The sequence below is a fragment of the Pristis pectinata genome, chromosome 3, assembly GCF_009764475.1.
Source record: "Pristis pectinata isolate sPriPec2 chromosome 3, sPriPec2.1.pri, whole genome shotgun sequence".
Taxonomy (NCBI): Eukaryota; Metazoa; Chordata; class Chondrichthyes; order Rhinopristiformes; family Pristidae; genus Pristis; species Pristis pectinata.
Genome location: NC_067407.1, coordinates 31,661,024 through 31,688,628, shown reverse-complemented (window position 1 = coordinate 31,688,628; position 27,605 = coordinate 31,661,024). Strand labels below are relative to the sequence as shown.

The 27,605-nt window shown below is 38.8% G+C and overlaps 1 protein-coding gene across 1 annotated transcript; it reads left to right on the top strand.

Moving 5' to 3' along the window:
* The first annotated feature begins 355 nt into the window (after positions 1 to 355).
* On the top strand, positions 356 to 27,069 carry rnf11b (ring finger protein 11b). The gene is made up of 3 exons (XM_052012611.1): positions 356 to 973; positions 20,526 to 20,695; positions 23,284 to 27,069. The coding sequence occupies exons 1-3, from the start codon at positions 854 to 856 to the stop codon at positions 23,453 to 23,455; spliced, it is 462 nt and encodes a 153-aa protein (XP_051868571.1). The 5' UTR covers positions 356 to 853; the 3' UTR covers positions 23,456 to 27,069.
* The last annotated feature ends 536 nt before the right edge of the window (positions 27,070 to 27,605 follow it).

Below are 27,605 nucleotides of genomic sequence, written 5' to 3'. Positions count from 1 at the left end.
GCTGCCTGATCGACTGATTATTTCCAAGATACGTCTGTTTTCAGCTCACATTTTCTGGCAACCACAAGATTTCGCTTCTTAACCAAAACTTTTGCGGTCACCGCCGAAGTGTAAGGAAAGGTAGCGGTCAATGCGCAAAGGAAACGGTGGGAGGATGAAGTGAGTTCCGCCCAGCTTGTGGAGCGGGAAGTGCACGCAAGCTGAGGCCACAGACCTCGGCTGAACACCGGGGAACTTAACGCATCCACCGCCACCTCCACTGCGGCTTCGCTCCGAGTGATCGCAACAATCTCTGCTGACGTCAGCCTGCGTGCCTCGGGGAGTGACGTCACACGCAAATCCTCACACCAACAGGCCCGTGTCAAGGCGCTGGGAAGAAGAAAACGATAAAAAGGAGGGGGAGGGGGAGGGGAAAGGGAAAGGCGGCTGCCTGGCCTGGCCTGGGATTGATCCTGGGAGTGGTTTTGTTTTGGTCAGATAACACAGCTGGCAGATGTTTCATGAAAGAGTTTATGTCCCTGTTTTGATGAAAAGCTGATAGTCTCGGTCTCTTCACTGCCCCCGGCCCTCCCTCGAGTTTCAGGGCGGCTTGTTATTTGTTTTCTATTCCAGCAACGCGGAGCGGCGCGGCCTTGTCTCTGGCAGGAGGAAACGCTCTGCGTCTGTGGGTGAAAAACAGCAGCGGCGCTCCCTGCAGTGAAACGCTCGGTTGTTTCATCTACATCGCTCTCCCGCCCGGTTTTTCTTCCTCTTCGCCTCCCCCCCCTTCCCTTCTTCCCCTCTTCCCCTCCCCGCTCCCCCCCCCCCTTCCCTTCCAGTGATGGTAAATGCAGTGTAAGGTTTAAGCAGAAATATGGGAAATTGTTTGAAATCTCCGACGTCCGATGACATTTCTTTGCTTCACGAGTCTTCTGACCGGGCGAGTTACGGAGATGGCACCGAAATAGACCAGGAGCCGCCGCCGCCATATCAGGTTCGTCTTTGTCTTTTTGTGGCAAGTTTCTTTGTCGTATGCTGCTCAGTGCATCGGTATCCTGTGTCGCTACCAGTGGTTAAATAAACATATTGTTGGATTTATTTTTATGTCTAATGATATTTTTCACTGTCATCTTGCATTATCAAGTATTTGACCAACGGTGTTTTTAAAAAAAACCTTTATAAGCCCCATACGCTCTTAGAAATTTAAGTTGAAATTATGTGTTTTAGAGTTCAAGTGATGTTCAAGGGTGTTCTAACTTTGCATTTTGATGCATTTTAAAATGTTAAATGAGATGTTATTTCAAACAAGTCAGGCTAAATATTTTAATAACTTTAACTGGGCCTGTATTGTTCTCCATTTTATTATGGAGCTTGGTGTAATAATTAAATGCGCACCGCTCCAGAAATATTCATTTTACTATTGGTAGATTTCTTTTTGGCGCAGTTAATATAGTCGGGGGTGAAACAGGGCAGCATTGTGAAGTTAGTACACTGTTGTGTCTGCTGTAGATAAGGAACCGTTGTGTTCTTCCTATTTCAGAGGCAGATCTTGGTTCTCGGTTCTCTACAGTTGTATGCTTTTATTTGTATGGGTGGGCTCTGACTGAACTTTAATGCCGATCCAAAATATGTAATACCTTAATATCTTCAGTGTTTGACAGAAATGCCGAAGAAAAACGCTTATCACACAGAATTTATCAACACGCAAATCCCCTAAGCATGCAAGGATGAGTTTTCTTTCTTTTCCCTCCCAAACCTTTCCCTGAACGATACAACATCCTTTATTGTTTGTGGAATCAAGCTCAGCTGCTCTGATGTTTCCCATGGTGATGGCACTATATTGGCATTCTTCCATCGTATTTTCAATGGTTATCTGAACAAAGTGAATTATCTCCTTATGCCTTTTAACTAAATGAAAGTGTTGGTTTCTTAAAAATGTAATGGCATATCTTATGATGAACTGTAGGTCATGTTTAAATACTAAGAAATCAAGTAATTGGCTATGTTGAATGTCAAATTGGATGGACAGTAAAAGAAAATAGTACTTCCAGTGAGTATTGCCCTTGACGAGAATTTTGTTAAATCTCTTGTTTTTAGATGTATCGTATAAATTTTGTTCATCCTTTCACTGTGCCTCCACTCTTTTAATATCTAGTTCTGGGGAAGGGGAAGTATTAATTTCTTTCACTAGTCATTGATGTCCATTCCCTTAAATGGAGTTTAATTTGGATAAGTGTGAGATATCACATTTTGTGAAGATGAATGAGGCTAGGACTTTGACAGTGAATGGTAGGGCCACAGGGAGTGCTGTAGAACAGAGGGACCTAGGAGTACAAGTTCATGGTTCCCTGAAAGTGGTGTCACATGTAGATAGGGCAGTGAAGGTGGCTTTTGGCACGCTAGCCTTTATCAGTCGGGGCATTGAGTATGGAAGTTGGGCTGTTATGTTGTGGCTGTACAAGATGTTGGTGAGGCCACATCTGGGATTTTAATCACCCTGCCATAGGAAAGATGCCATTAAGCTGGAAGGAGTGCAGAGGAGATTTGAGGATGTAGCTAGGACTTGAGGTGCTGAGTTCTGCAGAGAGATTGAGCAGACTGGGACTTTATCCATCGGAATGTGGGAGAATGAGGGGTGATTTTATTGAGGTGTATAAAATCATGAGAGGCTTAAATAGAGTGAATGCACATAGTCTTTCCATGGTTGGGGGAATAAAGAGGGCATAGATTTAAGGTGAGGGGGGAGAGGTTTAATAGGAACCGAGGGGCAACTTTTTCACCCAGAGGGTGATCTGCATATGGAATGAGCTGCCAGAGGAAGTGGTTGAGGCAGGTACATAAACAACATTTAAAAGACACATGGATGGGAAAGGTTTTGAGGGATATGGGACTAGGTTAGATGGGAATCTTGGTCAGCATGGACCAGTTGGACTGAAGGGTGTGTTTCTGTGCTGTATGACTCTGAGTCTAAATCCAGGGGTCCAGAGGATGCAGATTGTAATTGGTAATGACAGATAAATGGTTGTCTGGAATGCAAAGAAATCCTTACCAGTTTGTCCTACAAACTATTTAATTTAAATCCTACTTTCCATCTCCCACCCCTTGTCTCTTCTACCCTCTCATCCCAGCACTAAATGTGAGGTAATTTTTGTCACTTTATTTGATACCATCTGCTTCTGTCATTTCCACACCTAACCCACTGGGTCAAATATACTTTAAGGTGTATTCTAAGTGTATCCTAGCTGTCCCCCCTCCCATCTTTCTCTGGCTAGTTGTCCATCTCCCCACATAGACACCCATATTCCCTCGACAACTCTTTCACTAAACCACTAGCCACCCACCTTTCTTTCCTATCTCCCATGTTCACTCAGATTATTGCAACCTCAATCCTAAATGTTTGACAAAGGTAAACTATCCCTACTTGCCTTTCTAATTCTGTATGTAGTCTTTAACACTGTTGACCCCACTGCCGTCTTTGAGCAGGATGAGATTGCACTTGTCCTGTTCTTATTCATACAGATGCAATCAGGGAAACTCCTGCGATGGTTTCTTCCTGTTACAGTATTTTTACCTATTGTCCTCCAAAGGTCTGTTCTTGTCTCCCTCCCATTTGCTGTCTACAAGTTGGCCCTCAACAATGTTATCTGAAGGCACAGCATCAGTTTCCACAAGGATGCTTGCAATGTACAATCTATCTTGCCTGCATCTCTCTAGATCCCTCTATTGGCTCTAAACTTTCAGAGTGATGGTCCAATATCTGGCAGTGGAAGAGCAAAAGTTTTCTCCAATTAAGTATTTTTAGGAAGTCATATCTTGAACCCTACTACAAATTTTGGATTCTGCTACCAAGTGTTGACTACTTGGATTTGTATTTGACCCTAAGGGGTCCTTTCATCCATATTATCAATACGTCATTCTATTTCCATCTTTGTGACATTGCCAGACTTTTGCCCTGCTGTAGTTCAGCTGCTGCTGAAGCTGTCACTTGTGACTTTGTTATTTCAATAATGTCAATTTCAATGCACTTGTAGCCAGTTATTATTTCTGTACACGTGAGGTCATGTAAAACCTTGCCTAATCACATCAAGTTCCATTTACACTTTGCCCCTATGGCTGCTAACCTACATTGGTTCCCATGTAAGGAACTGCCACAATTTTTAAAATTGTTTTGATTTTTAAATCTCTCCAAAGCATTACCCCTCTTTTTTTATTATCTTCTCCAGCCCTTAACCTTCCAAGAAATGAGTTCCTCCAATTCTGCCTCTTCAGTACTTCATAATTATCTCATCATTGACTAGCATTTTTTCAGGTTCTAAGTTCTGAATTCCCTTCGTACAGTTTTCCTCTAAGTTCTTTTGTACTTGCCTATACACGTTGTGCCATGGTGTCAGAGTTTGTTTGATGCTTTTGTGAAGTGCCTTGATGTTTGGCCATGCTAAAAAAAATTACATAAATTGAAAAATGCAGGATGTAGTAAATCTGCTCAGATGCATATTTTTCTTGCACATGATTTTGATATGATACCATGTTATGTTTATTAATAAAACTAGAAATGTGATAAATATTAATTTATTATTAATTTCCATGCTGGGTGACACTCGAATTCGGCATCAGACTTCACTTTTTTCCCCATTTTTCTCCCACATCTACGGACTGTCTCACCCACATTAGTAGGTCATACCACATCACTACTCTAGTTTATTTAAAACTTCCTTATGGTTATGTAATGTTAATTTGAACAAAGAAATCTAAATTAGATTGGAAATATTTTATTCAGAGGGTGTGGGGCAGATACATTAGGAATTTTTAAGAGACTCTCAGATAGGCACATAAATGATAGAAAAATAGAGGGATATGTGGGAGGGAAGAGTAAGATGGATCTTGGAGCAGGATAAAATGTCCGCACAACATCGTGGGCCGAAGGGCCTGTACTGTGCTGTAATGTTCTATGATTTGATAAAATCGGTATGTTGCTGGACTAATGTGGGAAATGTAGTCAAGCACGTGATGACACTAACCCTTTGGGTAGCCTGTAACCTTTACTTTAAAGTGTTCATTTTAGTAAATAGTTTAATAGATGACTTAAAATTACATTGCAACTTTGTCTTTGCTTAAATGTCAAATGCTTGTATTAAATCTTTAACATTTTTAATTAGTGGCAACAGAATATCAGTCTGTTACAAATCTTCATTTTATTTTGGCCAGATTTGAAATTGATTTCATGAATATTGCTTTTTACTTAATTAAAATGGAATCTTGGTAGGTTAATGTGGTGCTGAGCTGAAATGGCCTTTTGCATTAGGTTGTGAATTCAAGTCGCACTACAGAGATCAAAGTATGTAATATAGGTGATGCCTCAATGTGGTAGACTGGTACAGTGTTGAGTCTGGCTTCCAGATGAGACCCAACTGTGTATTTCAGGTTCAGATTAGTTGCATAGACTCGTGATCCATTTGGGTCGGGTCCAGCCATGCCTTGCAGAGGAGAAAAGATGCTGACGTAGACAGGCTAAGAAAGGATGTCAGCTTCTGTGTATACAGAGAGATGGTGGTCAGATCGGGTCAGGAAAAAAATAAGTAGATTTAATGTACTTGTTCTGACATGGACTATTTGTCTGCTTCCACCAAACATTGTAGTCTCATTTAGTGCCCTGGCTGTCATGCTTTAGAAGTTGTAGTGTAATTCTGCTTGCTTCCTTTCTTTTTCAATCTTTTTATTAGTTTTCAAATTAATACAGATTAATATATAACATCGATGTTTGTACATGTAATACAAAGAGATCAGGAGAACAATCATGGCATAGATAATCATAAAGAACAATAAAATATAAAAAAAATCTGTGGATCCAATGATCTCTTAGTAAATGAATATAATATGAAAGAAAGGAAAGAAAAAGATTTATCATATAAAGAAAAAAATCCCCAAATCAATAAGAGAAATTATAAATAATATATCAAAGCAAACTAAACTATAAACAGAAAAATGTCAAAAAAAACAAACAAAAAAAAAACTGGACTAAAATTTCTCAGTAGAAACAGAGCAATATTATGTCGTCAAGTCCGTTCCTCTAAGTTGGAAAGTTATTGAAAGGGGATCTACATCATGTGAAAATATTGAATAAATGGACTCCAGATATCTTCAAATTTAAGCGAAGGATCAACTGTACCACTCCTAACTTTTTCCAAGGTTAAACGTGATATAGTTTGAGAGAACCATTGAAAGGTAGTAGGGGGTTTTGGATCCTTCCATTTAAGCAAAATGGATCGTTTGGCCATTAAGGTAACAAAGGCAATCATACAGTTAGCGGAAGCAGATAAACAGCCAGACTCTGTCCTTGGTAATCCAAAAATTGCAGTGATAGGGTGAGGTTGTAAATCAATCTTCAATACATCTGAAATAATGTTAAAAATGTCTTTCCAATATTTTTCCAAAAGAGGACAGGACCAAAACGTGTCAAAGAAGCCACATTCGATTTACATCTGTCACATATAGGATTTATATGGTGATTAAAAATGAGCTAGCTTATCTTTTGACATATGGGTCCTGTGAACTACCTTAAACTGTATCAAAGAATGTCTGGCACACATAGAATTTTCTTCCAAGCCTTTGTAGGTAAGGATGCCTGGAGTTCGCTTTCCCATTCATTCTTAATTTTGTCCAGTGATTCTGGATGTATTTTCATAATTAAATCATAGGTTATTGCTATCAAGCCCTTCTGATGAGGATTAAGACCTAAAATATTTTCCGTATTTTCGGTTTTGTAAGGTGTCGGAAAAGAGGGTATAATAGCTTTTAAAAAAATTTCTAATCTGCAAATATCGAAAAAGTGTGATCTAGGCAAATTGTATTTGTTAGACAATTGTTCAAAAGATGAAAAACAGTTATCAATGAATAAATCACGAAAACATACTATTCCCTTCCTTTTCCATATGGAAAAAGCTGAGTCAACTCTGGATGGATGAAAGAAAAAAATTAGATTGAATGGGACTTGATAGATTAAATTTATTCAATCCAAAAAAGTTACGAAATTGAAACCATGTTCGTATGTTTAACAATTGGGTTAATCATATGTTTACTTAATTTGGTATGTGCAAAAGGGAGTGAAGCTCCTAAAATAGAAACTAATGAAAATTGAAGTACTGATTGGTGCTCAGGGTGTACCCATATGGGGCATTGAATTACATCTGAATCTTGTATCCAAAAAATTAAATATCTGATATTAATTGCCCAATAATATAATGTAAAGTTAGGCAGGGCCATACCACCATCCATTTTTAGTTTTTGTAAATATTTCTTACTTAACCTTGGGTTTTTATTCTGCCAAATATATGAAAGAATTTTAGAATCAGTAGTGTCAAAAAAAGATTTCGGGGCGAAAGTTGGAATCGCTTGAAATAAATATAAAAATTTTGGTAAAATATTCATCTTAATTGCATTAATTCGGCCTACCAATGATAAAGACAGTGGGGACCATTTAGTAAATAATTGTTTAACGTGGTCAATTAAAGGCAATAGATTAGCTTTAAATAAGTTCTTATGTTTCTTAGTAATTTTAACACCTAAATACATAACATAGTCAGTTACCAATCTAAAAGGTAATTGCCTATAAATTGGGGTTTGCATATTTAATGGAAAAAGTTTGCTCTTATTAAGATTTAATCTATAGCCAGAGAAAACACTAAACTGGTCTAGTAGTGATAGTACTGCGGTGATAGATTCCTCCGGATTAGAAATATAAAGTAACAGGTCATCTGCGTAGAGAGATATCTTATGAATCTTCTGTCCGTGAGTAATGCCACATATATTTGAAGAATCCCAGAGTGCAGTAGCCAAGGGTTCTAAACTGCTTTCTTTGTAGTTAGTGTTATTTTGACTTAAGTAGCCATCATAATTTACTGTTTGACCTTGCACCATTTTATTGGAGATAATACATGTTTTTTTTTACAATCATTGATTTTTATGTTAACAACCTTTACAACAAAGTTCCATTGCAGCAACAATATAGAAATACTATAACGCACCAGAAACAGTTTAACGTGACTATACATTTTAAGCACTTTACTATTCACTCAAGCTACCTCTTGTAGTATGGTTGGTTCTGTGGCAGGGATCCTAAATTTGCTGATGACACAGAGGAGAATAGGTTGTGAAGAATACTTATGGAGGTTACAAAGGGGTATAGATAGATTAACTGAATAATATGTAGCATTTAGATTACAAATCGAGATGATGTGAAATTTCCCTTTTTCATGGGGAAAAAATAAAGATTATCTACATGGTGAGAAATTGCCATGCCATGAGTGTCTAGTGCATAGTTCGCAAAATGCTAGTATGTGGATATAGCAGATTAAGAAAGTTAGCTGGTCATTGTTTATCACAAGGGAAATTAAACAGAAATAGGAAGATTGCTTCACAATACAGGTCATTGGTGAGACTTCATCTGGAGTACTCTGCAATATTGGTTTCTTTGGGAAGGATGATAATGCATTGGGAGCAGTCTTGAGGTCTACTAAGACTAATATTCATGGCCTGGATCTCATGGACAGACTTGGATGTATTAGGGTTTAGAATGAAAAGGGACAATTGAAACTTGATTGCAGGCAGATGAGATTAGTTTGGATTGACACCACGATCTCCATAGACATTGTTCCTGTGCTGTACTGTTTGATGAAACATGCAAGAACCTGAGGGATCTTTTCAGGTGATGTGGAGAGGATGTTTCCTCTTGTGGGCGAATCTGGAATTGGGGTTGCTATTTAAAACTGAGGGGTTACCCATTTAAGATGAGTGAGGCAAAATTTCTTTGAGATTCAAAAATCTGGAAATGGGGTCTTTGAATATTTTTAAGGCCAAATTAGAAAGTAGCCAAGCAAGTGGGTGAGAGGTTACACTGGGTAGATGGAAATGTGGAGTTGAGGTTACAGTCAGAACAGCCATGTTATTAAACGATGGAGCAGGTTTCAGGAGCCAAGTGGCTGACTCTTAATTTGTGTGTTACAAGTAGATGTTTCCTTTAATATCACAAATCCCTATCTGTAAAGTGACCATGACAAAATTTACAAATTGCAGACACTAATTAACAAAGATTCTTGCATATCAAAAAGACTGTAAAAGTAGTAGTGAGGAGTGAGCCATATGGCCCTTCAAACCTGCTGCACTGCTCATTAAGATCATGACTTATCAAATCTTGGCCTCAGCTCCACATTCCTGCCTGTTCCTATTTACGTTTGATTTCTTCATTGTTCAATCTTATTGTCTTTGCTCCAGAACCAAGGTCACTCCAACCTCAGTCATTGGGTGACAGTACACAGTTTGTGTATGTACATGGGTGCTGAGCTTGAAGTTATTATTGACTCATTCACTAAAGCTTGTAAGTATTTGTAAAATTTGGTCCCACAACAATCTGCCCCTACTGCACAATGCCTTTGACAATAAAGGTCCATGATGAAAAATTGGAAAAAGTAAATAACTTTTCATATTTTGGAAGCTGCCTCTTGGCAAAAGCAGGCACTGATTACTAAACTTGGCATTACCTCTGGTGTACTAGCACAGACTTTACTAAAGCTGTCTTGGGTAAAGCTTAAGATGTCATACCCAGCACTAAGCTTATGAAGACTGGGCAGAGATGATTGCTGCATCGTATACACTTCAGAGATCTAGACTATCTAGAGAGGCACCTCAGAGCATGGAGAGGTGCCACTAATGCTCTTCTGCAAATTCCTCTAAACCCATTAGCAGGATAAATGAACTAACATCTGTGCCCAGGACAAAATCCTCACCATCAGGACTGCTCCAATAGGCAGACCACATCGTTCACATGCCTGACACCAAATTCCAAAGCAGTCATCTTGCATCACGGATATATCAAGCACAATGATGTTGGAGGAACTCAGCAGACCAGGCAGCATCCATGGAGATAAGCAGGCAGTTGACATTTTGAGTCAGGACTCAAAAGTAAATCACTTTTCATATTTCAGTCTTGATAGTGAGGCTTTTGTCCTGGGCACAGATGTTAGTTCATTTATCCTGTTAATGGGTTTAGAGGAATTTGCAGAAGAGCATTAGTGGCACCTCTCCATGCTTTGAGGTGCCTCTCTAGATAGTCTAGATCTCTGAAGTGTATAGGATGCAGCAATCATCACTGCCAAGTCTTCATAAGCTTAGTGCTGGGTATGAGATCTTGAGCTATACCCAAGACAGCTTGAGTAAAGTATGTGCTAGTACACCAGAGGTAATGCCAAAGTTTAGTAATCAGTGCCTGCTTTTGCCAAGAGGCAGCTTCTGAAACCTGAAAAGTGATTTACTTTTTCCATCTCAATTCCAGCATCTGTAGTCCTTTGTTTCTCAAAGATGTATCAAGGATGTTCTCAAAGCCTCTTGGGCTGGGGAAATGTAACAACCTTATTGATCAGTGGGAATTTCTGGCCAACTATCATTTTTTGATTTCCTTATAACATAGAATAAGACCATTGGACATGTTGAGTTTATGCTGGCTCTCCCATCCATCCCACTGCCCACTTCTTTGCAATCCTCGTTCGCATGCTCATCAACTTTCTTAATTCTTCTGCTGCCCACCTACACTGGGGCAATTTGTATTAACCAATTAAGTTACCAACCGATCCTTGATGTGGGAGGAAACGGGAGCATCTGGGGGAACTCGAGCAGTCACTGAGAATTTGCTCCATGTGCACTGCATTGGTCGTCAGAATTGAATCAGGCTCACTAGAGCTGTGAAGCAGTGGCACTCACTGCTGTGCTGCCTTTATAGAAAAGCATTCAACAATGTATTGAGAATCTTGGGTCACCTCAGGAGCACACGAAAAATTACAAAGGAGTGTACTGTGTTCCATACCATGTACACCCACTCTATTAAGACTGGAGAAGGATCCACTCTCTGGAGTAGGGATTCTCTGTATAGTTCCCTGCTTTGTCTCCCTCTTTTGCTGGAATGAAAGTACATGCAAGTTTGGACTTTTATTATTCAGGCACTTTGGATGTCAAAACATGAAGATTTTTTTTTGCTAAGGGAGTGCTAAAGCCCTAGTTATTTTAGGTTTATTGCTGCTCACTTATGACAGATTCCCTTGTTCTATTGCAGTTTTTTTTAAAAACTGGGATATTCCAAAAAGAATAGTCATGAATACGTTCAAAAGCCAACTGTTTTCAAATTTGCTCTATATTCAGCAATTTTATCATGTTAACTCTATTTGTACATTTCTATTTGTTTTTAATGAGTGCAGTTTTCTTTTGATATTGGGCAAGAATAACATCAGTAAATGATTTATGATTGAGGAAATTAGTACATTTTAGTTAGTCATAGAGTTGTACAGTACAGAAACAGGCTCTTCAGCCCACCATATCCATGCATTCTAATTGCATTTGCCCATGTAGAAGGATGTGGACCTAATACTCAGCCTATTCAAGCACCTATCTAAACCTAGTGATTGTATCTGATTCCACCACCACCTCTGGCACTAAGTTCCATATATAAACCACTCTGTGTATATTTTTTAAAAAAAACTTTCCCCTCAGATCCCCTTCAAAACTCCTTTCTCTCAGCTGAAAACCCATGCCCTCTTGTTGATACACAAACTGTGGGGAAAAAGATTCTGACTATCTACACTGTCTATGCCTCTTACAGTTTTGTATACCTCTATCAGGTAATCCCTCAGCCCCCTTCATTCCAGGGAAAACAAACCCAGCCTGTCCAACTCGCCCCATAACTAAAACCCTTCAATCTAGACAATCTCCTGGTGAAGCTCCTCTGTGCGCTCACTAGTATAGCCACATCTTTCCCATACTGTGGCAACCAGAATGGCACACAATACTCCCAGCAAGTGCGGCCTAACCAGTGTTTTTATAGTTGCAACATTACATCCCAACTTTTATATTCAATGCCCTGACCTATGAAGCCGTATGCTACCTTCACCACCTTATCTGCCTGTATTGCTGCTTTCAGGGGACAATGGACTTGAAGCTTTCAGTTCCTCTGTTCATCAACATTCCTTAGTGCTCTAACATTTATTGTATATGTCCTACCCCTATTTGACTTTCCAAAGTGCATCACCTTGCATTTGTCAGGATTAAATTCCTCTGCTATCACTCCATCTGATTTACTAAATTATCTCAAAGTCAAGTATGCACAAGTACATGTATGCACAGGTGCAATGAAAAGCTTACTTGCAGCAGCATCACAGGCACATAGCATCATATAAACAGCATTCACAAGGAAAACATAAATTAAACATACACAATTTTTACCAAAATAAAACAACAAAAAAAACAGTTCATTTTGGTGCAAAGTGATCAGAATGGTCATAGTGTTGCTAAACTGTAGTGGTGATTAGGGTTTTGCCAGATGGTTCAAGAACCGAATGGTTGAAGGGAAGTAGCTGTTCTTGAACCTGGTGATGTGGGATTTCATGCTTCTGTACCTCCTGACTGATGGTAGCTGTGAAAAGATGGCATGGCCCAGATGGTGGAGGTCTTTGGATGTTGCTGCCTCGAGGCAGCACCTCCTGTAGATACTACCAATGGTGGGGTGTGCCTGTGATGTATTGGGCAGAGTCCACTACCTCTGTCTGCTTTAGTCTTGGACAACTCTCCTTGCTTTTCACAACACTGTCAATCTTTGTGTTATCTGCTGAATTGCTAATCATTCCTTCTACGTTCACATCCAAGTTAATGTATATCACAAACAACAAGGGTCCCAGCACCGATCCCTGTGATACATCACTGATCATGGATTTTCAGTCAGAAAAGTAACCACCTTCTACCAACACCCCCTGCCTCCTATCACTAAGATGAAATGTACACTTAAAATGATTGGATTTGCTTAGTGGAAGCTTTCTGTTGGGAGCTTTGTCTGAAAATAAGGCTTTTGAATTTGTTCTGTCATTCTGATATGCATTCAAATTCCATTTACACACCTTGAATCAATGTCACTTAAAAGCCTTGTCTAGTGAATGTGTAAATTGCAGATTTGAAATATTCAGTTAATTGAGTTTGTAAATCTTTTGAGGCTAGTTTTCCACAAATAAATACTTGCTGACATCTTAACCTTAAACCTTATTTATACAGCACAGTAACGGGCCCTTCTGGCCCAACGAGCCTGTGCTGCCCAATTACACCCATGTTAACCTAATAACCTGTACATCTTTGGAACGTGGGAGGAAACCAGAGCACCGGGAGGAAACCCATGCAGTCACGGAGAACATACAAACTCCTTACAGACAGTGACAGGAATTGAACATCGATCACTGGCGCTGTAATAGCGTTATGCTAACCACTATGCTATCTGAAGGGTCGAGCTCTTAACTTTGTGGTTATCCTTCTGCCAGTTTTAGATCTTTACACCAGAGGAAGTTCATTGACTATCTTCCTGCAAATCAATTATAAACAGCTGATTGGATAATGCCTTAATCTTCTTAGCTTTGTCCAAGCTTGTTTCCTCTGTTTCAATTCTTCTAGTTCATTATTCTTTTTGCCCATTACTGATGTCCCACCCTCTTGTGTGTTGCAAGATAAATATGGTAAGGAAATGGCTGAAGGCAAAAAAAACTGAGAAATTAGATCTTGCGAAGAAACAGTTAAAATGAATTGTATTTTAATTTGCTGACCATGTGATTGGAAGCAATTTAAGAAGGTTTAGTAGAAATAACAACAGAATTGGACAGAATATTAAATAAAAAGCAGGGTTTGTACTTGGGGGGAGGGGGTAGAAAAAAAGTGCAAGGCAATATTGGTCAAAGAGGAAATGCATAGCCAAGAGAAATGAGCATTCATCTTTTAAAAACAATGCTAGATGTACTCATGCCAGTTAACAATTGTGGAGAGAGCCTTTTCATCAGCACTGGGGAAATTTGGAAAGAAAGCAAGCAAACATGTTTTAAGTTGCTGAAAGGGGGAAAGGTGGAGAAAACAAATATCTGTAAGAGGGTAGACTGACTGACACTTATGGTTTGTGTACTAGTTGAGAGAGACTGAAAACCTGCTTGCAGTTGATTTGTCTAAAAATGTAAAGGAAGATGAATGAGAACACAAGGGAGAAGGAAAAGAAATGCTGAAACTCTGGAAAAGGCAAGCCCAGTCGGGGCACTGCAAGGGGCTGGGTCTAATGTGATTGAGCTCATTACTTTGTCATATTTCCAACTTAATTATTTTGCCCTTTCTGATTGGGTGGTCCATAAATCTCAGTTACACATTAATCATTTTAAGTGGTGATAATCTTTCCATGTATCTAAAACTGATGGATTGCTGATATGTGCCTTTTCTAACATGCACTAAGTCATGGTCTTTTTGTTTGAATGCCTTGGCAGTGTAGTCAGAACTTTAATACAAATCATATGGCCATCGTGAACATTTTCAAAAATGTGGGCATTGAAAACTGGCTAAAAGTTGTCCAAATCTTTGAAAACAAACTTTCCTCTTCCCACGCGATAGTTGTATTTTGGCTCACCTACCGTACAGATATGCAAATCATGTTATCCTTTAAAGCTGGAAATATTGGTTTCATATTCCTGGGCAGAGTGGGCTGATTGACTAACAAATTATTCAAACCTGTTGGCTGAATAGCTGTAAGTAACAGATTTTATGTAACCACCAAATACTGCATTTTTCTGCACTAAAAGAAAACTTAACCTGATTTGGTGGGTGGAGTTGTTATTGTTTATGCCAGAGATTATTTGCTGCACTCTATAAACCTGCATTCTGAGCCTGTTGTGAGCCCAGACATCAATTCATTAGCTGGTGCATTGTTTTCAATAGGCACTTGTAAATGCAGAGCTGTTGTATAATTTCTCAATAGACAGCGTCAATGAAATCAATTATCTGAATTCTGAGATTCCAGAGTAAGCAACTATAAAGCTCTGTAAAGAAAATATGTAACTGATCTCTTTTCATTCCAGGATTGGTTACAGGACTCTTTCAGCTGCATTTAACGTGCGAGGCAGCTATGAGGAGCAATCTTCTCTCAATTAATCAACATAGATACCCACAACAATATCTTTGGTCCTGATTTGAATCCTAAATAAAATCTTTGGAGGATGTGGAATCATGGAAGTTTTTTAAAAAATATATTTTCCCATATTGACATTCCATTCACTTGACCTCTGGTTAAAATAAATTGACACAATTGCTGAGCTTTAGTTTGAGACCAGAGTCGAATTCTGCAGGCAGAACGCTGCAATATCAGAAAAGCTGGCTGTGCTAAAAGTAAATAAGTCACTTGGTCCAGATCAGATGCAATTTGGATTGCTGTAGAAAGTTTGGCTGGGGATTGCAGAAGGGCTTGCCTTAATCTTCCAATCCTCCTGAAATAATAGGAGAGGTGATGGAGGACTGTAGAGTGGCAAATGTGACACCCTTGTTCAAAAGGCAATTGTAAACCCCATTAGTTTTACCACAGTGGTGGAGATGCTTTTGCTTCTCCAGGAGAAAAAGTAGGTGAAGTGAAGGTTGGGTGCAAATTAAGAAACATTTTACAGCGAGATTAGTTGAGAAGTAGAGAGATAATGACAATTTGCATTTGGCAATATAAGGAGACCATCACTTAACAACTTATTTCCTTGATTACACTAAAGAAGGCTGCAAATCAACGTCCTGCATAGGAGCAGCGAATCATGGATGTGTGTGTGCCATCAACTTCACTGTAATAAGGGTAAATGCTGATAGTTTTGTCATTTTATGAAAAAATCCAGATCAATATTAGCAACAATGCTGCTAATGGAAATTTGGACGGGGTGAAAGATGGATTAATTTTTTGGGGGGGAGCCTTGGTGCTGTTACCATTAATTTTTTTCTCTCTAGTGCAAATTGCTGTTTTGTTTTAATATATTTCATTTTCCTTTTGCCATTTTAATTGAATGGGATCCATGGATCCTTTCAAATTATAATGGAAACATTAGTTATTCACTTAATAGATCTTTAGTCTTTAATATAAATAAAACTCCTATAACCCACTGCGGCATCTGGCTCACCAGGACCCCAGTTCCTGCACTCCCTCAACTTGCCACTGGAAAGAAGATTATTATTAAATTATTCTCAAAGATATCATCTTAAAACAAAAGCATGTTGGGTAATTAATACAGATTTGCATCTAATAGTGCAGAAAATCTGTCATTCCCGTTCCATGAAAGTCTTGCATCTGTCAGGTGAATAGAGGTTTCCGATCATCAGTCTGGAAAGAGCAACGTACAATTTATGAGCAGGAGTAGGCCATTAGGGCCCTTCAAGCCTGCTTAGCTATTTAATAAGGTCATGGCTGATCTAATTGTAAACTCTGCATTCCTGTCTACCTGTGGTAACGTGATACCCCCTGCTTATCAAGTACACTTAGCACTCAAGATGCGCTCCCAGAGATAAGTCATGCTACTTGACTCAGCTCTGCATTATATGCTGTTGTTATTGGCTGAGTGTCAGTGATGTAATGTCCTCCTATTGGCCAGGGAAATGTGAACAAATGCATTTGATTAGCAATTTGATTTTTATTTAAGCACCTAATGTTTTTCCATTGAGCTAAGAGTACTATTCGAATGGCACTGTTGGTAGAGCTGCTGCCTCGCAATGCCAGAGACCTGGGTTCAATCCTGACCACGGGTGCTGTCTGTATGCAAGGTGGATTTTAAATTTGTGACGGATTTTAAATTTGTGACGGAGTTTCTTGCAAGTTTTTGCACTTTAGCAGTGATGCTGTCTGTGTCATAGGCCCTTTCGTGTTTCTGTTGGCATATGAGATTTTAGACTACTTGTCAGTCTGGGGTGGCATTGAGGCTGCCCTGGATAGTTTCTTGTTGATTGAGTCATAAACAATTGCATTTCACTCCTCGATGCTGCTTTCAGCAAGTGCCAACCACCTCCTGTTCTCCAAGCTCCTCTTCACTCTTGGGGTGAGCGCTTGGCTCTTTGGGTGGTGGAAAGTGTCGGTTATCAGACAGTTGCTCGAGCTCCTGCAGTCTTCTCACCCATCGTTTTCTTTACATCACATCTTTTCTGCTACACCTTGGCCTTCAGGTGCCTGTGGAGCTGTTTCTTTTTCCCTTGGTGTCCATTTTCCATTTCAAGAATGACTTGAGATTTTAGTTAATTAGCACCTGAATCTCTTAATCATCCTCATTAAGCCACCCTGGTGTTTTCTGATTGAGCAACCAAGATTCTCTTGAAGGGTGCTAAATATGATGGTCTTCAGGGCAGTCCAGTTGCTAGGGAAACTCTGTGGTTCATGTGGTGTCACCAGGTTGTCTGTGAGGTCCTTGGGACCTTAAATTGATTTTCTTGCTATAGACTTTATGGCTGCCATTATTGTGTGGCCAGCCTTCTGGGTACAAATGGATTTGGTGGGCAGTGCAAGAGTAATCAGTACTTGACATGGTGTGGGTGATTGAGGCATCCTTGCAATAATTTGCTTGGACGATAGCATCTAATAGCTGCCTGAATTGGCATGCTGTCAAAAAACACGAGTTTGTTAGAGAGACTATTACATGACAAGGCCATGCTTTCAAGCAGGTGGAAGACTATGGAGTTGGCTTTCCTCACTCTTGGGGATTGAGTACCTTCTGACATGGGCATTGCAGTTGATTATTGTCTCCCTGGGATATAAGCCAATGCCTTTAAGGTCAGAGTAGGTTTTCCTTGGCCTCATCCCTAGCTTCAGGAGTTGGGCCAAATGTGATGCTTACTGAGGTGCAAGCTCTGTTTTGGGGTGATGCAGAAGATCACGAGGCATTCACACCACACTGGGAGTTGCTAAGATGCCAATTCTTGATGATGATACCTACTCTCATGAAGATACTTCCTCTTCTGGTTTGTCCTTGCCATAGGTGGTGGTTCTGCTGACTTGTTTGTTAGCTTGCCATATCCAGCCCATTATGCATCACTTAGGGTGGTGATACCATTCATTTTCTGAGGTATGGTAGTGGAGCTGATCTGACAGTTAAGGCTATCCATGAGGATCCTGATGTTCCAAAGCTTGAGCTTTATGTTGATGACTGGAAGCAGCATGTGTTTTCCTTTTGCATGGGATAGATGTTGCATACCAACTGCTACACTGGTTTGACAGTGAAGTCTTGGTTTAGTGGTAGGGGGTCTGAGATGAACACACACGCGCACACCAAAGAGACTTCAGGTAAAAGTTTGACTAGAAGTAGATTGAAACTGGTACTTTTCATTTGGCAGCCAGATCCAGTGCTTGACTTTTCTGGTGGAATAATGAATGAAAGAATGCTAACTGAAATTTTTAATCTTTGTGTGCCTCACTATAGGAGTCCTATAAACTGGTGGGGATCCTCCCATGCCCTCTCAATTCTAGCAAGCCTGTAAAATAAGGACTTTTTTCCCTCTAAAAGTGAATGGGAGGTGAAGCAAAGATGATGACATAAGTTCCAACTCCCAATATGATGATAGTAATATTATCAAATGGCCTGTTGGAGATTCCAGTCATATGGAATAGACATTTGCCTTAGACTGAGCTGAATAATTTTGCACTATTGGCCATTTGATTACTTATCCTGATCTCATTTAAGAACACAATGTCTCAATTTTCATTCACTGCTCTGGAGGCACCTTTCTGAAAAGGAATACATGGATTCATCATGAGCTCATTTTATTGGCAGACTACATCAGTAAACCTCTTCCCCCGACTCTTTCCTCCCTCCCCCCCCACCCCCCGTGCTGCACTCCTGTTGCATCTGCAAAGACAAAAATTTGATGATGATAAATCTGTTTTGATATTGATACGGCATTTCTTTTATACCCACGTCTGAGGAATAACTGCATGTGTCAGTGTGGCACACAGTGAAGGATGGAGTGATAAGATTTTTGTGCTCAAGCATCTGAAGGAGTACTTGTGCCCACAAGTGAGAGGAATGATGGACGCTACAGCACATTGTTACCATTCTGAACTAATTTAAGATTCATTGAGGATTTAAAAACTTCATTTAGTTCTTTCATTGTTCCAGCAGACCTCTTTCACCCAAAGAACAGTCTGGGTCTGGATGTCACTGTCTGAAAGAATGATGAAGGCATAAACCCTTATTGCATTTAAAAACTACCCGAATGAGCACTTGATGTGCTGTAACCTGCAAGGTTGGGGCGGGAGCTGGGAAGAGCAGTTATTCTGAACAGTTTGGACACGTTTGGCAAAATGACCACCTCCTATGGTATAAATTGCTATTACTCTTTTGGTTCAATATGCAAGTTAGATCCAGAATTCTCACCTGAACAGCAAATCTGACTAAGTTATTTTTAGCTATCACATCATCCCACATTGTACTTGATGTTTTATGAAATGAGGCTATTTTTGTCCAACACCAAGCATCAATTATTATTGCTGTTTGCTGGGCAATGTTGTGAAGAAGTGAAACTTGTAAGTAAATTAATACAAATTTTGAATCAAATAATCTGGAATATTGCTACAGAAACAATTTAATGAGAAATCCAATATTTTTGAAAAATAGGTGATTTTAAAATTGTATCCTTTGACATGTTTGTTTTATTTTGCACAAACAATTGAAGTATCTGTATCACCAAATGTTTCTAAATGAAGTTTGTTGATCTGAATCAATAAGTGGTAGTGTAAATGTAACTTTATTAATTTTGTAATAATATTTTAAACATTTATTTGATGGGCTTTGAATTTTTGTTCCAGTGAAACATTTTATTCACTTGCAGAATATGGATGTTGCTGGCAACATTGGCATTTGATGACCATTCCTAATTGAATTTAGAATGCATTTAGGAATGGTCACCATCTAGAAATGCTGGAATGTGCACATTTGGACTAATAAGATGCTCCCAGTCTGCAGTTAGGTGAAGAGTTCTAGGAATTTGACCAAACAGTAGTGAAGGATTAGATATTTCCAGGTCAAGGTGGGGAATTGTAGGGGAATTTGCAGATGTGGTGTTCTTGTGCTCCTGTGGCTCCTGGCCTCCTTGATGGTAACAGTTGTGGGTTTGGGAGATGCAATTGAAGGAGCCTTGATGAGTTGCTGAACTGCATTTAATAGATGTTTTAACACTGCCGCAATAGTGATGAACAGTGAATGTATAAGGTGGTAGATGGTATGCTGATCGATGGATTGCTTTGTCTAAGATTGTGAATTACTTGGATGATGCTGCAACTGCATTCATCTAGCTCATTGGAGCATATACCTTCACGCTCCTGGTTTGTAGTTGGTGGAAAAGGCTCTTGTGGTAGTGTATGGAGATGAGATCCTAAATGCAAAACATCCAGCCTCCAATCTCAGTCAAGATATTTATGTAGCTAGTCATTTGTTTATCACTTTTCTTTTTGCACTTGTTCTGGGCTCAGCTGACATTGAGAGTAATGTTGGTTTGGTCACCCCTCTCTCTTATTGTCTCCTACTATATCAAGTTGAGACAGTTTTTATCTAATCTGTCTGTGGGACTGCCTTGCTCATCTTTGAAAGAATGTTACTGCTATAGTGTGGATACCTTTTTATAATGCTGTAGCTAAATACTTTGTATCACGATCTTCGTGTTTGTAATAGTACATTAATTGTTTCAATGTCTCTTAATATTTCTGCCCTTAGGAGCAGGTTCCGGTTCCTGTTTATCATCCTACTCCAAGTCAGACTCGGCTGGCCACTCAACTTACTGAAGAAGAACAGATCAGAATAGCGCAAAGAATAGGCCTCATTCAGCACCTGCCCAAAGGAGTCTATGACCCAGGAAGAGATGGATCGGAAAAGAAAATTAGAGAGTAAGTTTTTATTTTCATAATTAAATCTCTGGAGAAAAATTACAAACCAAGCTTGCTGGGGATAAACGCGTTTTGCTCAATCCATAGGGTCATTACTGCAATTTCCCCTATATCAAAGGGGATAGGTGGTTTTGTTTCTTTTAATTCTCTGACAAAGATAAGGGCTATTGCCAACTCTCCACCTTTCTTCATTTTTTTTAAAAGAAAAACAAATGCCCTATTGAACATTGTTTTTTCCCTCACATGACAATTGCAGTGCTTCAGAACAGCCTGTTGAATGCTGCTGTTTAAGTGTTAGATCTGCACTGCCTTGCCATGTTGTATCTTTCTATATAGTCTTTTCTGTTTCCACCTGGTTAATTCCCATGTTTATGATTACATTTTGTTTTTCATGTTTTCTGTATACTCATTGGTTTGAGAGCTCCAACTTCCAAATTGTGATTTCTGATGGATCATGTGGGTGTTGCTGCTGAGGTCAGCACTTATTGTCCATCCTCAGTTGCATTTGGGGAGATGGTGGCAAGTCCCTTGAAATGATGAAGGTGCTTTTGATAAGTATTTGCATCCAGCAGCAGTTGGGAATTATCAAGTCAGGACAGCATGCGACTTGTGATGAATGGGATGCTAATTACACAGACTGTTTCTGCTCTGTTCTGGATAGTGTCAAGCTTCTAAGTGCTATTGGAGCTATACATGTCTGGGAAAGTGGAGAGTATTCTGTCATGCACCTGTCCTGCTTTTGTTACCACTTAATTTGTTGGTCTAGCTAAATATCTGTTCAGTGGTGATCCCCAGGATGTTGTTCATAGGCAACTTAGCAATGGCAGTGCTGTGGAATGTGAAGGGGTACAGAGTTAGACACACTTGTTGCAGGTGATCATTGCCTGCCATTAATGTGGCCAAATGTTATATTCCTGAATATTGCTTTGTGCAGGCCTGAGCTGCTTTGTTATTTGAGGAACTCCACATGGAATTGGAACATATTAAATAGTTATTGTAAACCCTGCCATTGGCCTTCTGATGAAGGAATGGGTGTAAATGAGGCATCTGATTGTGAATGGGCTTAACAGACTGCACTGAGGAACTCCTGCACCAATATCCTGGTGCTGGTATCACTGATCTAAAAAAGCTGCGGTCATCTTCTGTTATGTATGAGATGACTCTGCTCAGTGTTTCCCCTTGATGCCTGTTGGTGCAAGTTTTAATGCATCTTAATGCCCCATCAGGTGGTACTAATTCTGGGATTTAAACCCCTTTGTCCATGTTTGGCAAATGCTGTAATGGAGTCTTGGCTGACACCCAGTATGAACTTTGACAGTGCCATCAAGCAGCATTTACTACCAATTATCTTTCAATGAAGCCTTCCTTAATTTTGCTTTAGATTGAAAGTAGAGCTATAGGATGGTGATTGGCTGGATTTGGGGGCATAATATACTAGGGTAACTTTCCAGATTGTATGTAGGTGTACCAGAACCCCTTGCTTAGATGCATGACTAGTTCTGTATCACAAGCCTTCTACACAAAAGCTGGGAGAATGGTTGACACCATATCCACTGGCAGTTTCCAGTGCTATCAGCTGTTTCTTGGTATGGTATACAAATCAGATTGAAGATCATATTGGTTAGGCCATCAAGGGAAGTCTAAAATGGATACTCTATTTGGCATTTCTGGCTTAAGGTGGTGACAAATGCCTTGTCTTAGTCATGCTGGGCTTCATTGTTGTGGATAAGATTTTGTTTATGGAACCTACCACTATTCCTCCTGCCCCTTTAATCACCACCTACTTCTCCCCTACCCCCAAAAAATCATCATTAATTGTCCACCTCATTACTGACCTGGATGTAGTAGGACTGCAGAGCTTTGTTTAGATTTGTTGGATCACCTTGGCTTTATTGTATGCTGCTTTCTTTATAAGACTGTTGTTCTGCCAGTACGGTTGGTGCTGAGCCTAGCATGTCTTTTTAACTTCCTCACTGAATCAAGGTTCATCTTCAGGCTTGGCTTGATGGTAATGTTGGAGCAGAGATGGATCCATTAGATGTGTAGCTAAGGGGTGGTGGTTTATTCCTATTGTTGATTCTCCCCTCACCTGGCAGAGATAGAGTTTAATAATTTTCACCTTGTCATCGATGCTGCTGAGAAATTCTGGGTAGAAAAAGTACACTTCCAAAGACATTCTGTCCTCTTGTTGCTCTATTTCTTCCAAGAGCCCTTTAGTGTGGAGGGTTACCATCCACCACTCTAGAAAAATCAGTAATCAATAGGTGGTTTATTTTGGTTTTGTTTGACCTAATTCCTGTTGGACCAAAAGCCATGAGACTTCATGGGTTCCAGGTCAATGCTGAAGGCACACGCTCTTTCTTCCTCCCTGCCACCCCCAACCCCCAGCAGCATACTTCTGTACTACTAGGAAGTTGCGATGTTGGTCTTTTTTCTTTCAGGCATGAACTATTGAACATAATCTTCACATGAGGAATCTGCTCATTTAATTATAACTAAATTGTTTACAAAGCCCCACATGAAGGACTTATTGGATGAATTTGTGGAGTAATGTATTGTGCATAATTGAATTTTTTTTTGCTTTTCAGGTGTGTTATATGTATGATGGACTTTGTTTATGGTGATCCAATTAGGTTTCTTCCATGCATGCATATTTATCACCTGGACTGTATAGATGACTGGCTGATGCGATCTTTCACATGCCCATCTTGTATGGAACCAGTGGATGCTGCATTGCTTTCTTCATATGAAACCAACTGAGAAGGCTTTGCATCTGTGATACCATGGAAGAAATAAATCCTGATCTCTACCACTGAGCCAAAGAGTCAGAGATTTGGAGAACCCTGATTGTATGCGATCATGTACTAAGTACAACACTGACAATAACTCATGACTGCAGTTGTTTTAAAAAAAAATTTGTATGCATATACTTAAATGCTGTTATTTAAAATCTACAAAGCCTTGACCACATGTTATGAACTTGAATATAAATGAGCTAACACATTGAAGCAGTAAATGGTGACCATTGGTTTGGTCACGTTAGGATAGAAATGACTGATGTGACAGGTGTTTCAAAAATTTAAAACATGCTTACATGTTAAAGAAATGGTATCCTCTTTTAATTAAGGCTGTTTGGAGTGATTTTATATTTGACACATAAAATGGTGTTTTCACACTAACCAGTTATCAGTGTCCCATGCAGCAGAACTCTCAGGAATAATGGGTGCTTACTTTCTCTTTTGGTATAAAGCTCTCTGGGGAACATTTTTTTAAATTGAAGAGCTCTTAAATTATACATCTGTGGCTTATTTATTTATGCATATGCACATACAGGCACTTGTCTGTGTGTGCATATGAGGAGATCCCTGCCTATAGATTTATATGTGAAATACCTGGCATTTTTGGTGCCTCTTTAGGTCAGAAGAGCCTCTGCAAAGATTGGCATATTGGGTCATTAGTTTCCTTGACAAAATGTAATATTATTGCTGTATTTTTTATCATTTAAATTTTCAACTACTCCAAACCTTATTTGCTGGGATGTGACAAGAAATGTAGATCCAAATTATGAGTGCAGGTTTTTTGCTACCTTAAAGGATACTATTTCTGCAGTGCAGTGTGTTTAGTATTTTGTATTGGTTTGTTCCAACAGTGATTTGATGGTATATTAACATTTTGGTCAAGGCTTTGTGTATAGGAAAACTCTAGGTGCCAGTATAATGAACAAATTGTGCAGAAAATTAAAATGTTTACCATCTTATTTTAAGGGTCACTTGGCTTCAGTTCAAATGTTTTTAGTACTGAATTTGGGCTGAAGGAAAATTTTGTAATACAGTAATATCTCTCTGATCACCAAGCAATGATGCTAAGTCTGGTCATTTTCCTGAAGGAAATATGTTCTGTGCAAAATCCTGAGAGCACGTAATATAGAACAGTAAACTAATGGATGTCCTTAAAAATTTTGATACAATAACGGAATTCTGTTTAATTTTACAGCTTAATGAGTCATTGGCCTTGGCAATTGTCTGTAAAAACACAATCAAAATTCAAATTATGCACAGATGGAATGATAGTATTTACAATGCATTGTTTACTTCGATTAGCGTGTACCAAGTCATGATACAATTAAGTTATTGTTTGGCATGAGTTGCAAGAACAAGAAACCATGATGCTTAAGAACATTAGTGAATGAATCTTAATGTAATCAAATTCCAATTGAATCTGCTGTTATAAAACAAGTGCAGTGGACTGTTTTAAGGGGCATTCTCTGAAAATGTATTTGCCAAGCACATTGAGGAAAGGCAAGTCCAAATGATGTAACCTTTTAATACAATTTATTGTTATCTTTTTGAAGTTTGCAGATACTTTTTCATGAAAATCCTGCCTCAAGTTACTGTATATTTTAAAAAAAATCAAATTGTGAAATGATGAAAAACTTTATAATTGGACCTGGAGTTTTCTCTTTTCCAGAAAAAAATCACACTAATCTGTAACACTGGCACAAAGTAGGAATTTAAAGCTTTTTTGCACAGTTCTTTTCCATTACAAATGGAACTCATGGCCTTAGGTCTTTTGAAATGGTGTCTTGTTATGACTGAGACTAGCATGGTGCTCAAAAAAAAATTGATTCAGGATACAACTCTGATCATAGCGAATGATTGCAATGACTACATTTGAGAATCAAGCAGTTCCAGTGGTGTGCAGAACTTCAATTAAAGGCAGAGATGCATTTTCAAAATCTTTCCGTTCACATTTTGCATTAACGATTCTGAATTTTTGAGTACTACTATGTGGCTTGCAGGAATTCCAAACGAATGGAAACTGTGCCCAGATGACTAGTGAGGGGAAGTTTGTTTGCTGAAAATATCTTGAGGTTCTATCTTTTAAATTGTATAGTTTGCAGAATAAAAGGCAAGATTCTAAATCAGACATTTTCCCCTGTTACGTGAGGGACAAATATTGCAATAGCTGCCACTGTATGGTTAAGAGCCATTGGTCTTAAATTGGTGAAAAGGAAGACCTGGATTTGTGCAATATTTTAATGGAGAAAACATAGTATTTACAGCTGTTTCTTTTATAACCATTCCACAAACTTTAACTGTACACCTTTACAGTAATGTTTAAATTTCAACTGTTATTGTGCACATTGTGAGGTGCAGGAATAAGTGGGAGTAATCACGAGTGTTGTGTGTGAAGCTAACAATATTTTGAGTGTTTCATTTTATTTATGTGACATTACACATTGGTTCAGCAATGGTGAGTTGAATAGACTTTTAGTGGTGGTATGTTTCTAGGCACTTTCTGTTACCAGCATAAACAAGGATTTTGTTTTGATATAATTGTAAGACCTTTAGTGCTCCAAGTCTGTAATAATTGGCTTGCCTCCTTGAATAGCTCGGTGGCAGCATGATTTTATATTTCTTTCCTTTATAAATAGTATGCTACTTTAAGGAAATTAATTGTGCAGTTCACTAGTGCTTTTGATGTTGAAATACCAAAAAGATTAAGTGTTATTTCCCCACAATCCAAAAATCTTTTACTTTTAATATTGCTGCCATCTGAGTAATATCATCCACACTAGATTTCCACATTTTTGTGGCCCACCTGAGAATTAATGGGATCACTTAAGTGTTGAGCTATCATGTTTCCTACTGCCTTTTCCCATTGACCCCATTGGGAGCAAAATGACAATAAGAATTTCAGATTAAACTTGCACCATGATTCTAAAATGCCACCATAAAAGCGCATGACTACAATTTTGATAATTTCTCTTCAAAACTCTTAAAACATTGAAAAAAAAATGAATTACTCCCACTTTAGTTTTGGCATATTACTACCTTAATTTATAGTTCATTGAACTTGGCGTCCAGACTTAAGTATGTCCTAGAGTGGAAAAATTGGACCACGTTTTGTTTTTTGATGATATTGGGGAAATGGTTGGGGGCAGAAGGATGACATTTTTAGCTTTCAATTGTTACCTTTTTTACTTTTTTCAAAAAGAAGTCAAGCAGATTATGGCTGCCTACTACTGTACAACTGTATAGCCACTAATTTTAATAAGTTTGCTCAAGACCTTTGATTCTTGATGGTGAAAAGACTGAGGAAAATATTTACGAATATGTCAAGTTCTCAACATTAAATTTGGTGATTTGGTTGAAATTTTATAATATTCCTAAACATGCAACAGTGAATTTCCTGGCTATATGGTATAAAATATTTCTATGCACATTGTAGGCCATTTTATTGCATTATCTACTCAAATTTGCTGAAAAGTAGGTTGTAATGTTCTTCACAAGTTGTATAACCAATGTTAAATTTGCTCCAGATTTATTGGTAATCAACTTGTCTTAATAAATATTATGCTTTTTCATTGTTTAGGTTTTTTCTGGATGCTTTGAAATATTGATTCTTATTACAGAATTGTTTTGTGTGCTTTAAACACTTTTTACGTAATTTTGTTTAGAGAGTAAAAAGCCTGATGATGCTGTGGTCTTGAGGGCAAGAGTATTAGTAAAATACTGCACAATACATTCCACTTGCAGCAGTGGCTGCCATCACTGCATTTGGGGGGGTGGGGGGAGAGAAACACTTGTTATCTTCACTTTTAATGTCTAATCGTGAATTATCAATTCAAATTATTTATTTAAAAACATTGCACATTCCAAAAAGCAGAGATTCATGTATAATTTATGGGCTTGCTTAAGACAGCAGGTATTAAAAACTGCAATACTTAAAAAGTAATTTTGAATGGTGTTTTATTTTAATAGTGTGCCCCTCAACTGCAATGTTAACTTCTAGAAGATCTTCCCATTATTAATTAAATCTTTTATGCATATATAATTGTTGGAGTACCTTGTAAAATACCTCAAGAATAGCACATTGAAGTTTCCAGTTAAACTCTCAATTGCTGCTA